The sequence below is a fragment of the Sinocyclocheilus anshuiensis genome, unplaced genomic scaffold (assembly GCF_001515605.1).
Source record: "Sinocyclocheilus anshuiensis isolate Anshui unplaced genomic scaffold, SAMN03320099.WGS_v1.1 scaffold3352, whole genome shotgun sequence".
In the NCBI taxonomy this organism is placed as follows: domain Eukaryota; kingdom Metazoa; phylum Chordata; class Actinopteri; order Cypriniformes; family Cyprinidae; genus Sinocyclocheilus; species Sinocyclocheilus anshuiensis.
The window spans coordinates 89,083-102,579 of NW_015548443.1; the positions used below are offsets into that span (position 1 = coordinate 89,083).

At 42.2% G+C, this 13,497-nt stretch overlaps 1 protein-coding gene across 1 annotated transcript in view; it reads left to right on the top strand.

Annotated features, from left to right (window-relative positions):
* Positions 1-3,921: 3,921 nt before the first annotated feature.
* Positions 3,922-13,497, top strand: part of LOC107656764 (uncharacterized) — a 10,153-nt gene continuing 577 nt past the window's right edge. Inside the window, exons 1-7 of the mRNA XM_016444708.1 lie at positions 3,922-3,934; positions 4,052-4,172; positions 4,613-4,811; positions 4,898-4,966; positions 6,138-6,811; positions 9,491-10,260; positions 11,462-11,644. Coding sequence (XP_016300194.1) covers positions 3,922-3,934; positions 4,052-4,172; positions 4,613-4,811; positions 4,898-4,966; positions 6,138-6,811; positions 9,491-10,260; positions 11,462-11,644 — 2,029 coding nt within the window. The remainder of the gene's footprint in view (positions 3,935-4,051; positions 4,173-4,612; positions 4,812-4,897; positions 4,967-6,137; positions 6,812-9,490; positions 10,261-11,461; positions 11,645-13,497) is intronic.

Below are 13,497 nucleotides of genomic sequence, written 5' to 3' on the forward strand. Positions count from 1 at the left end.
GAGAGAGAGAGAGTGTGTGTGTGTGTATGTATGTGTGAGAGTGTGTGTGTGTGTGTGAGAGAGAGAGTGTGTGTATGTATGTGTGTGAGAGAGTGTGTGTGTGTGAGAGAGAGAGAGTGAGATAGTGTGTGTGTGTGAGAGAGAGTGTGTGTGTGTGTGTGAGAATAGCTAAGCTCTAGAAAAAAGCCTAGAAATTGTCACTTTTGCTTTTTAAGGATTGCTTTACTTTAGTTTTTAGGCATTAATAAGGGATATTTATTTATTTGTAATATATTTTAATATAAAATAAAACATCAAAAAACAAAATCACACTTTAAATTTGATGTCCATTTTATAAATAAATGCATTACTCTTGTAATAATAAAGTGTAAATAAAAGTAGCGCCTCAGAATACTACATTTTTACGTAAGTACATTATACTCCATATACACAATAATATACCGTTATATATACTGTGAATGCACAGAAACACAAAAATAAACATCGTAATAGTGAGCAATGATAATGTTTACAGACAGATTTAGAGGAATTATATTTGTATTATATTTCATATGATGTTGCCGGAGCCCATCTCAGGGCCTGGCCAGGAGCTGCTGCGCATGCGCACCGGAGCAGCGCTAATGGCGGAGAGCGTGCGGTCGCCGTTCGACTACCGGGAGCCCCCGACCCTCGACAGCGACGGGGATGGAGGAAAGCCGCGCGGGTCAGTCGCTCTCTCCGGAGAACCGGGTGGTGGCGTTTGTTTCGCGGGGAACGCTCGGATTAGCGCGCGTGCTAGCGGTTAGCCGGTCCGGTTCTGTTGTGTCGTGCTCGCGCACACGCCGCGACGAGAGGAGACACCGTTCCCCCGAGCTCGCGCGTGTCTGCACTGCGTTATTTTGCCATTCACCGGGGCGCGTTAATGTCGCGAGCAGGCGGAGCGACCGTTACAGCAGGTCACCATGGCAACCGGATCCACGCGGTATGTTCGATAATCGATAGTCGAAACCCGGTTTAAGTTACTGGGTGTATTGCTGTATTTGATACAATAACGGAATAGCCAAACAGGCCCAACATAAAATGCATTTCAAATACAATAATTATAGTTTCAGTTAGTATTATTGTTGTCATATTATTCCCAGCTAACCAATATGTTCTAAGAACGTTTTTCTAACGTTCCCGTAAGTTATGAGCCTGATATTTCTGAGTGATTATCCCGCTGATGATTCTGCTTCTGAGTGTCCGCTATTACAGACCAGACGACTCTGAATCAACATTATAGTAACGTTTGCTCGTAACTGTCAGAGAACCTTCCCAAACTGTCGCGAGAGCGTTTTCTGTTAGCGGAGGTGTTTTCTTAGATGTTATTATCATCATTTATTTCTTATTATTATTGTTTTTTAAGTCAAACAGAGTCACTAGTCTGAATCCGTCAGTCAGAACACTGAGTCCTTCTGCGTTATCATATCACACTCGCATTTAGTTTTTATAGCAGGGCAGTTTTATTACATTGTTTCTGCGTCGTGTCATGAAGTGGTCCTGTGTGGTTTCTGACGGTGTGTGTGTGTGTGTGTGTGTGTGTGAGAGAGAGAGAGTGTGTGTGTGTGAGAGAGAGTGTGTGTGTGAGAGAGTGTGTGTGTGAGAGAGAGTGTGTGTGTGAGAGAGTGTGTGTGTGAGAGAGAGTGTGTGTGTGAGAGAGTGTGTGTGTGAGAGAGAGTGTGTGTGTGAGAGAGTGTGTGTGTGAGAGAGAGTGTGTGTGTGAGAGAGTGTGTGTGTGAGAGAGAGTGTGTGTGTGAGAGAGTGTGTGTGTGAGAGAGAGTGTGTGTGTGAGAGAGTGTGTGTGTGAGAGAGAGTGTGTGTGTGAGAGAGTGTGTGTGTGAGAGAGAGTGTGTGTGTGAGAGAGTGTGTGTGTGAGAGAGAGTGTGTGTGTGAGAGAGTGTGTGTGTGAGAGAGAGTGTGTGTGTGAGAGAGTGTGTGTGTGAGAGAGAGTGTGTGTGTGAGAGAGTGTGTGTGTGAGAGAGAGTGTGTGTGTGAGAGAGTGTGTGTGTGAGAGAGAGTGTGTGTGTGAGAGAGTGTGTGTGTGAGAGAGAGTGTGTGTGTGAGAGAGTGTGTGTGTGAGAGAGAGTGTGTGTGTGAGAGAGTGTGTGTGTGAGAGAGAGTGTGTGTGTGAGAGAGTGTGTGTGTGAGAGAGAGTGTGTGTGTGAGAGAGTGTGTGTGTGAGAGAGAGTGTGTGTGTGAGAGAGTGTGTGTGTGAGAGAGAGTGTGTGTGTGAGAGAGTGTGTGTGTGAGAGAGAGTGTGTGTGTGAGAGAGTGTGTGTGTGAGAGAGAGTGTGTGTGTGAGAGAGTGTGTGTGTGAGAGAGAGTGTGTGTGTGAGAGAGTGTGTGTGTGAGAGAGAGTGTGTGTGTGAGAGAGTGTGTGTGTGAGAGAGAGTGTGTGTGTGAGAGAGTGTGTGTGTGAGAGAGAGTGTGTGTGTGAGAGAGTGTGTGTGTGAGAGAGAGTGTGTGTGTGAGAGAGTGTGTGTGTGAGAGAGAGTGTGTGTGTGAGAGAGTGTGTGTGTGAGAGAGAGTGTGTGTGTGAGAGAGTGTGTGTGTGAGAGAGAGTGTGTGTGTGAGAGAGTGTGTGTGTGAGAGAGAGTGTGTGTGTGAGAGAGTGTGTGTGTGAGAGAGAGTGTGTGTGTGAGAGAGTGTGTGTGTGAGAGAGAGTGTGTGTGTGAGAGAGTGTGTGTGTGAGAGAGAGTGTGTGTGTGAGAGAGTGTGTGTGTGAGAGAGAGTGTGTGTGTGAGAGAGTGTGTGTGTGAGAGAGAGTGTGTGTGTGAGAGAGTGTGTGTGTGAGAGAGAGTGTGTGTGTGAGAGAGTGTGTGTGTGAGAGAGAGTGTGTGTGTGAGAGAGTGTGTGTGTGAGAGAGAGTGTGTGTGTGAGAGAGTGTGTGTGTGAGAGAGAGTGTGTGTGTGAGAGAGTGTGTGTGTGAGAGAGAGTGTGTGTGTGAGAGAGTGTGTGTGTGAGAGAGAGTGTGTGTGTGAGAGAGTGTGTGTGTGAGAGAGAGTGTGTGTGTGAGAGAGTGTGTGTGTGAGAGAGAGTGTGTGTGTGAGAGAGTGTGTGTGTGAGAGAGAGTGTGTGTGTGAGAGAGTGTGTGTGTGAGAGAGAGTGTGTGTGTGAGAGAGTGTGTGTGTGAGAGAGAGTGTGTGTGTGTGTGTGTGTGTGTGATGGTCTGACGGGGTCTGTGTGTGATGGTCTGACGTGGTGTGTGTGTCTCTGTATGTGTGTGTGTGTGATGGTCTGACGGGGTGTGTGTGTGTGTGTGTGTGTGTGTTCTGCACAGGCGAGTGTGTGGCAGGGAGAGGGAACACTCATCTGCATCCATCCTGAGAGTTTAGACTGTTTTATCCAGTAAAAATGTAATGGTAGAAACGCTTCTCGTGTCAAATCTTGACTGATTTTGATCAAGTAAGCGTCAGAATAACTGCAGTAATATCTCCAGATGAACACTTACTGGACTGAAGCAGCTCAGCTTTACTTGATTCTCCATCAATCATGTTTTAGAGTCTCAAATCTGATCCTCAGGATCTTTTGAGGAGCGTTAGTTTCCAGAAGCTTTACTTTCACTGTTCCTCAGCGGAGGAATGATCTTCACAAGCCTCCAGAACATCTCACATCTTCTGAGGAGCCTTTATTTCTTCAGCTCTCAATCACTGCATTATATGTTTGGAGCAGTTCAATCTCATCTCACTGAGACAGATTACTGCAGATATAGAGCGACCACTGATATTTAGATCATTTTATGTCAGTATCTGCTGCACTGTTATAAAGATCTAATTGATTTACATCACAAACAGCAGAATTTCATCATATACTGTAAATATCAGCATCTGCAGCAGATTCATATTTTTAGCCTCTGAATAAAACTGAGCTGTTTTTCTCCATATTCTCACTGTATCAGACTCCATGAGCCATGAAAGCCTGATGGATCAAATAAGATACAAAACAATACAGATTTATTTTTATATTTTGTCTACAGGTTCAGTAAACTGTTCAGTTTAAAAAAACTAGATAATTGTGACCATTGTTTCATAAGTGGGGCTGCTGAGGGTTGGTGTTTGTGTTTGTGTAGGCGATGAGCAGTACGCAGAGGGAGCTGGAGACGGTCTTCCTCCGCCGGGAAGCCCATACTACCTCACCGACCCGGCACAGCTCTGGTACATTCACACAGTCACGCCAGGGGCACGGCTTGCTTCGTTAACGCTCCATTCATCAGCGCACATCATTCTGAACACTGATCTGGAAGCTTATTTCCACCACAGAATAAAAATATAAGAAGAGTCTTAGAATAAAAATATAAGAAGAAACTTATCTCAATTCAGATTTTTTTCCCCCTCACAATTGTAAATTAAAAATCTACCAATTCTGACTTTTTCTTGTAATTGCTAGTTTATGCCATGCAATTCTAATGTTTTTTTTGTAATTGTGAGTTTATCTCGCCACTCACAATTGTTAGTTTGTCACGCAATTCTGACTTTTTTCGTAATTCTGAGTACATCTAGCAATTCTGACTTTTTATTGTAAGTGTTAGTTTGTCATGGAAATTCTAACTTTTTTCGCAATTCTGACTTTGAATGTACTGTGTGTTTGTGGCCAGCAGTGTGCCAGAGCTGGCTGAAGAGGGCGCTAGCGGCGTCCGTGGCCCTGTGCTCTTCCACCCCCCGCCCAACTGCAGGATTAGAGAGGTGCATTGTGGGAGTCAGGTCCGGCTCGCCGTCATAGCCATTCGAGACATTGCCAAAGGCGAGGAGATCACAGTGGACTACAGCCTGACCGACTGGGGAGAAAATGCCATGGTAAGCGAGCAGAACGCCACTGAAACACGCTATATGCTCTGTGCATCTGCATGATCGCGAAGCTAAAATATCCTGTTAAATCGCAGGGCTTTCATACTTCCGTGTCCCCACACGGGTTTGAATGTGGATTCAACCCAGAGAGCAACATCAAGAAGGTGATTCATGCAATTTATTCAGCTTTCAGGTGTTGCATAAATCTGAATAAAAAAAATAAAGACCCTTATGACAGGTTTTGTGGTCCAGAGTCACTTATATGATTTACTCTAAAGGTGGCATGAACACTGCAATCTGATGTGCATCACATGCATTTAAACACAATTGCAGTGCATGTGAAAAATAGCAAGGAAAGTGACCAAAAGGAGTTACTCACTTCTGGGTATTTGGTCTGTTTGATTATCTGAAAATAGGAAAGTAAATGGTAAAATATGCTACAATAAATTAAACAAGAAAAGTACCAAGAATATCACAAATTAGATATGGTGTCCTTAAATTCTACTGTATGTCAACATTTTTCTCCAGCCATCAGCCATCTTCTCAAACTTGTAATAAGAAATGCTGTTGTCAGCAAAACTAAAAATAAATTATATATTTTTCTTAAATGCAGTGAAATACCGAAATACAGTGAAATATTAAGTGTAGTTATATCTTTGCTTTATATTTTTATTTAGTAATATTCATTAACATAAAAGCAGGGTTATTATAGTAAACTAAAACAAACATTGTAGTTAAAACTAAAACTCAAATATTATAGTCAAAAAAATTAATTTTTGTCACGTGAAACTAAACCTACTCAAAATAAATGAACAATATGAACAACAGAAAATAAACACCTGCTTGTCATAAGTGAAACATTTTTTTTTTATTTGCTATGATGTGGAGTTATTATTAACTAAAACTAAAACCATAAAAAATATGACCTGAAATAAAATAAACTTTAGCTGAAAAAAAAGAAAAGAAGCTGAAAACCTGAAATAAGTTTTATTTCATTTATTTATTTTGAAAGTCCTAAAATAACTACAACTAAATAAACAAAAGCTTAATAAAAACAAACAAAAAAACAAATACACAACAAAATTCCTAAAACTAAAATCAAAAATAGAAAAAATCTAATTCAAAATATTAATTCCACAAACTAAAATACTGTACAATGAGACTAAAAAATCTGCTGCGATGTTTGTCAAACAACAATAAAATCATCTTCACACTGAGAGTTCGTCTCGGAGTGAACAGGCCCTAATTAGATATTTCTCTTGCGTAGGAACATTTTCCCATCTGTAGCTATTGAATGGTGCATGTTTAACTCCCAGCTGGCTTGTGTCTCTGCAGGAGGAGGAGCCGGGTTCACTCCCAATGTCTCTCAGTGTTTCTGACTACCTCACTCCGTCATGGTCCCTGTCTCCCTCCTCCTCTCCGCTGTCTCACTCCGAGGCCAGCGACTCCGACCGAGAGGAGGATGAAGAGGAGGACGACGACGACGACGACGATGACGAAGAGGACCTGGAGGGCGGCCGTCACTTCCACTCGCTCGCTAGGCACCTGGAGAAACACCACGAGCAGCAGCCCGAGGTCCGAGCCGCCATGGAGCTGTCGCAGCTCCCCAATCAAGACGCCTCCTCGCACCCCTTCTCCTCTCCCGCTCAGCCCTCGGCCGCCCTGGGAACAACCTCCCTGTTCTCCCGTGAGCGAGACGCTTTGTCCTCGCCTCCCAAATCAGGAGGCGTCTCTTTCTCGCTCTCGCTGTCTCCTCCCCACGCCTCCAGCTCCTCGAAGAAGAGCTCGGCGATGATGGTGACGCCTAGGAAGGGCACTAAGAAGAGCCCTGGCGCCTCGCCCAAGCCTCCCGCCCGCAGGGGACGGCCGCCGAAGAAGCAGAAGGAACTGCAGCTGAAGAAGCAGGAGGCAGAGCGAGCGAAAGAGGAGGCGCCTGGGAAACAGGAGGAGCAGGAGTTCGACACGAGGGGAGACGCAAGCGCAGAGCAGAAGAACGGAGAGATGGCCAGGTGAGTTTGTCTCCGTTCAGGTTTCATGGGGAGCTTGTGTTTGTTAGTTCAGAAGTCAGGTGGTCTGGTGGGTCGCGACCTGGAAATAAATCACACGTTGCTTCTGATTGGGGGGAAAAAACTAGGCTATGTGAAATAGGGCTGCACGATTAATTGAAATAGTTTAAAGGGATAGTTCACCCAAAAATGAAAATTCTGTCATTACTTACTCCCCCTCGTGTCGTTCCAAACCCGTAAGACCTCCGTTCATCTTCAGAGCACAAATGAAAATATTTTTGATGAAATAATTTCTGGGTGAACTAACCCTTTAAGTCACTTATAACAGGCAGTTTATCCAACCATTAACCGTCTTCTTGAACTTCTACTGAGAATTGCTGTTGTGGAAAAAAAAAAAGATTCATAATAATTAAATAATAATAAAAAGATAATTAACATTAAAATGATACAAAGTTATAATAAAATCTATTTTTTTAAGTACTCAGTTTTTATATTTGATAGTGAAATGTTACGTAATATATTTAGTTTGTTTAATATGTTAATTTAGTAATAATCATCATCATAATAGAAATAGCAATGATAATAATTACTATTAATATTATTTCAGAATAATATTGATGTATAATCACACATTTTTGGGGGCAAATTGTGCAACACTACAAACAAACTCAGCAAACCTTTTATTGCATTTTAAATTGCAGTCACAGTTTTATCAGAAAATTGTCAATTACATAACAAAACTACTATAGTATTTAATGTAGTAGATAATAAAGGTAACACTTTAAATTAGGGAACACATATTCACTTACATTTAGTCATTTAGCAGACATATTCACTATTAACTATGAGTTTTCTCTTGATAAACTTCTAATTACTGCTTATTGGTAGCAAGGCTAACCAACTAGTTAATAGTCAATAATATTCGCTTATCTAAAGTGGCACCATAATAATTAATAAATGTAGTTGCAACCAGTGTTGGGGGTAACGCATTACAAGTAACGCAAATTAAAACTGGGAAGTAACACAAATGTAACATAATGCATTACTTTCAATAAAAAGTAACTAAGTAATGCAGTTAGTTACTTTTTTAATGGAATAACGCAATATTGTAATGGATTACTTTTAAAAGTAACGTCCCCCAACACTGATTGCAACACATGACATAATGTCCATATGAGTTCAGTGGTCAGTCAGTGGAGTGTCTCTGCTGTCTATATGGATACGTCTGGATATCCTGGATGGTTGCAAGGGTGAATAGCTAATGTTGTGCAGATCTGGGTTTTCTAAATGATGCTTTTGTACTGTGGTAAAGGGTGTGGCTGTGCTCCTGCAGCTCTCGGCGCTCTCGCATCAAAAACAAAAGAAAAATCAATAGAGTTTGGGTGTCACCCAGTGGTTATTTTTGGTATAGTGCCCAAACAAAATCTCACAGGAACCACAATTTTTGTGATATCAACTTCAAATTTGGAACACAACTTGGTTAGACATATGGTTTTGATTTTGTAGCAATTTTAGAGTGCAACATTTATTTTATATAAAATTACAAAAATAAATATTATACTACATTATCTTTAATGTGAACTTAAACTTTTATAACTTTTTTTATACCGTCCTTTTTTTTTAAATGCTTTCACTTCAGCAATAATCTGCTATGTGTCTTCTTTAAAAAGAGACTGACCTTAGGTCTGTATTATGTTGTAACAAGCATTGATAAACTAGTGTTCTGTTTTCAGTGAATTTATACCCCCAAAGGGGCGACGTATCTTGGGGGATACAAACATTAAAATCAAAAATAAGAGTCAAGTTTAAAAAAAAAAAAATCATTAAATTGTATTATCTGAGTTCCCATAGGATGGAAAATAGCAATAAATTAATTTTCTGATGTCTCTCTATGGTTTTGCCCTTTTTAGGGTTAAAGGGTTAGTTCACCCAAAAATGAAAATTAGCCCATGTTTTACTCACCCTCAAGGCATCCTAGGTGTATATGACTTTCTTCTTTCAGACGAATCCAATCGGAGTTATATTAAAAATGATCCATGCTCTTCCAAGCATTAGAATGGGAGTAGGTGGGTGTTTTTGTTCAACAGTCCAAAAGTAGTCATATAAAGCGCATCCATCCATAATAAAACATGGCTCCGAGGGGTGAATAAAGGCCTCCTGTAGCGAATCGATGTATTTTTGTAAGAAAAATGCCCATATTTAAAATGTTATACATACTTTTCTCTTACTCTGCGTGTGCAACGCATACGTCCTACGTCATCCGCCCGTAACGGCTTCCGCCTACGACAGTCAGCAGAACTGTGATAAAAGTATTTCCAAAATTTAAATATGGGTATTTTTTTTACAAAAACACATCGATTCCCTACAGGAGGTCTTTATTCACCCCCCTGGAGGCACGCTTTATTATGGATGTGCGCGCTTTATTTGACTACTTTTGGACTGTTGAAAAAAAACACCCGTCTACTCCCATTCTAACACTTGGAAGAGCATGGATGATTTTTAATATAACTCCGATTGGATTCGTCTGAAAGAAGAAAGTCATATACACCTAGGATGCCTTTACTAGGGTGAGTAAAACATGGGCTAATTTTCATTTTTGGGTAAACTAACCCTTTAAGCAATGCTTGGGTTTTCCAAATGATGCTGCTGTGCTGAGGTAGAGGGTGTGTTGTGTTCCTGCAGCCCTGGGCGCTCTCACATGCCTCCTCTGCTGTCATCACTCTCCACGCTGGTGCTGTATCTCCGGCGGCAGCAGCACTCCTCGTTCCGGTCTCTGTCGCGTGCTCCTCCGTCCGCCGAGGCCTGGCGTCTGCTCTGCCACTCCAGCCTGGCCCTGCTGATCCTCTACAACCGGCACCGCGAGTGTGAGGTGGCCAAGCTCACGCTGCAGGACTACCGCAGCCGCGCTGCTCCCTCCTCTCCCTCGCTCGACTCCTCGCTCTCCCCGTTCGAGCGCGCCGTCCTCGGCCAGCTCCCGTGTGTTAGCGTGCTGGGCAAACGCGGCCGCCTCCAGCCGCTCATCCTTCCTCCGCACTCGGAGGCGTGTCTGGATCTGCTCCTGGAGACGTCTGCAGACGTGGGCGTGGATCCCCAGAGCCCCTATGTGTTCTCCCGGCCGTATCACTCCCCGGCCACGCCGCTGCGCGGAACCGACCTGCTGCGGAGCCTGGCGCGCTCTAGCGGCGCTAAGAACCCCGCGACGCTCACCGCCCCCCGCGTGCGGCGACAGGTGGCCATCCTGACCCAGCTGCTGCTGCTGGAGGAGGGAGAGCGCGCCGCCAAACGCCTGGAGGACTTCCTGCAGAGGGAGTATCACGTGAGCCAGAGCTGCGCTCGGATTGGCCAGGACCCGGCGCTGATGAACCGTGTGGGGAGTGTGGTTCTCTACGGAGAGAGAGAGGGAGTGCTGTTCAGAGGAATGAGCCTGCAGCACATCTGCCTTGAGCTGGACGGTACCGCAAAACACACGCACCTCATCAGAAACACTGGGAAATATTGTTACAGATGTTGTCTATGTGAATCTCTGTTAAACTGTAATTTATTTCTGTGATGCGCAGCTGTATTTTCAGCATCATTACTCCAGTCCTGGATTTAAACATTCTTAGAAACATTTGGGATGTGTAAGTACACACATCAGCAAAATATATAACACTGTTCTAGTGGTTTTTGGATATTTTAATAAAAAAATCTTACATATTGTGCCTTTTGATAAAAATAATTATTAATAATATAAATGTTTTTTTTTTTTAAACCTCACTTATTCTAGATTGTTCAGGATTCACTGATGAATGGAAAGTTCAAAAGAACTGCATTTTCTTTTGAAGCACTATAAATGTCTTTACTGTCACTTTTGATCAATTTAATGTGTCCTTGATGAATAAAAGTATCTTTTTTTATATATAAAAAAACACTTTTGAATGGTAGGTTTTCACAAAAATGTGTTTTCTTGAGCAGCAAATTTCTGAAGATCATGTGACACTGAAGACTGGAGTGATGATGCTGAAAATACAGCTGCGCATCACAGAAATATATTACAGTTTAACATATATTCACACAGAAAACAGCTGTTTTACATTAGAATAATATTTAACTGTTTTACTGTATTTTTTGTCAAATAAATGCAGCCTCTGTGAGCAGAAGAGACTTCTTTCAAAAACATTCAAAAATCATAATTAATCCAAACGTTTGTTCAGTAATGTAGTCATGCATGTGGTTTTGACATTACTAATATTACGGATGCATAAAGGAAACAATAAATTAATAACACGCAGCTTTTTGTTCTTAATTAACAAAAACAAATGCATTACATTATATTACATTTGTTTTACAATATCTAGAAGTAAATTTATGCTAATATGTGCATACTTTGCAATGGTAGAAAAGTGGTTTTAAGAACGTGATATTAAGGGCTGTGATTTTGTCCAGCCTCCATTACTGTCAAGTTCTTCTGCATCTTAACATGAATTGGGGTTTAGTTGTTAACAATTCACTTTACTAAAAAAGATTGACCATTTTGCTTTTTGTTGTTGTGTTTAAATGCAAATATCAGAATTTACAATGATTCCTCATAAGCATGAGAGCGGCTCAGATGTGGACAAGCGTATTGTATCTAAGCTCAAAGGTGTGTTAAAGTGTTTCTTGTGTTTGTGTCAGTGATGTCGGGGAAGTCTGGCGACTCTTTCTCTGATGACTCTGATGCAGAGGCCAGTAAGAGTAAACTCAGAGCCGTCGCTGGGAAGAAGGAAGGGCCGAGGAATCGAGCGCCGCGGCCGAAGAAGAGCAGCGGCCCTCATCAGTCCACGGCACACAAGAGACGCAGCGCTCAGGTCAAATCAGGTCAGCACTGAACCACCAGTTCAGTCACATTTCATTAGAAGTCATGTTAAATCTGAGTTTGCATTCCGAAGAGAGTGTGATAAGTTACACACAAATCAGTCAAAACACACAAAAAAAGGTAACACTGTAAATAAAAAGCTTAGCCTCTGAAGTATATTCATCTTAACAGTGGCTATCCTTCCATGAAGAGCCAAACAGAGTGGAGACCAGCACAGAAGATCGCTCTTAATCTTATCCAGAAGAGACTGATAGTTCCACTTGGAAATGCGAGATAATGAAGGAAAAACTCTGATTCCAAGATAATTAAACTGGTCACTGACAGGAATCGTAGTGGGTAAGGTCTGAATCTCTGATTTAGCAGCTAAATTAAGGGGCATAAGTATGGATTTGTTCCAATTAATCTTATAACCAGACAGTTTATCAAATGTATCAAATAATTTCAAGCATTCCTTAACCGAGTCTGTGATGTTTGATATATACAACAAAACGTCATCAGCGTAGAGTGAAATTTTATGGGACGTATTCATACAACTTGTTGGAGCTATTGCGGGACATTGTCTAATCGCTTGGGCCAAAGACTCTAATGATGAATTAAGAAGCAAGGGTGACGGGACTAGTACGATGTATGATGAATTCAGCTCTATGTAAATATATGGATTTTAATTCTGATTTAAGAACATTTACTATTTTGGCTTTGGTCTCACACAAATTCTCGGCTATTGGACTGGCGGCTTTGCTCTTCGATTCTCGCCTTTTCCTGAAGGGAGCCCACTGCTAGCGTAACCTCCACGGTGTCACGAAGAGCTGTTTGCATGTCCTCACAGTTGTTTCTTATCAGACGAACATCCTCTTCCAGGGGTGTGTTCCAGAAAGCGGGTTTTGTCGGAAACTCCGAGTTTGTTAACCCCAGAAAAGGGAAACTCAGGGTTTTCGGTTCCAGTAAAAGACCAAACTAAACCTCTGGGTCAGTTACCATAGTAACTTAGTCTGTGAACCTAACCTGGGGTGCGTTTCCCAACAGCAACTTTGGTCGCAAGTTCCGTCGTTACCAATAGATTTCAATGGAACTAACTACCATAGTTAGCTAACGATGCTTTTGGGAAACGCACCCCTGGTCGGGAGCAGGTTTTCTTCGGTAAACCCAGAGTTTCTTTCGGTCTCCTCCCCCTTTTTCAAGCGTAAGCAATGTTTAAATCCCTCATTCATTCATTCATGCTGCAAAAATAGCTGTTGCCATGGTGAATCGTAACTTCGGAGCTCCACTGATCATGGCTTCTCATAGTCGTGGTGCACGCGCTAAACTAACCCTACTCAGAGTCGACTGAACTAACTCTGTTCAGCTGTTCAGAAGCCGAAAACTCAGAGTTTCCCGTCTCAGGGTAAGTCAACTCAGAGTTCAAGTTTTAACTCGGAGTTTGTTGAACCTCCTTTCTGGAATACACCCCAGAACTCCAAGTCTATCCGCAATCGGTCGAACTCTTCCTTAAACAGGTCCCTGATGAAGCTAAGGTGCATCTTTAACTCGTCGGCAACAAGGGCGCGAAGTTCCCCCTCAGGAACATATTTAGGGTCTTTAACTCGCGTTTTCTCCGGCGAAGCCAGTGTCAATTGAGGTTTTGGCATCTTCATTCGTAGCTCCGTTAGAAAGCCAAACGTTGATAGTTTTACTGAGAAAATAAAAACAGATTAAGGATACCGAGTCAGGGAGCAATCGAACTACACCACCATTGCTATCGCTGGGTCACGTGATCCCTGAATTACTTTCATTTTTGTATTTGCTGTTTTCATTTCAATTTTAATTAATGTTTTAGTAATTTTGCTGTGTTTTCGTCTTTTTACTTGAGATACTTTTA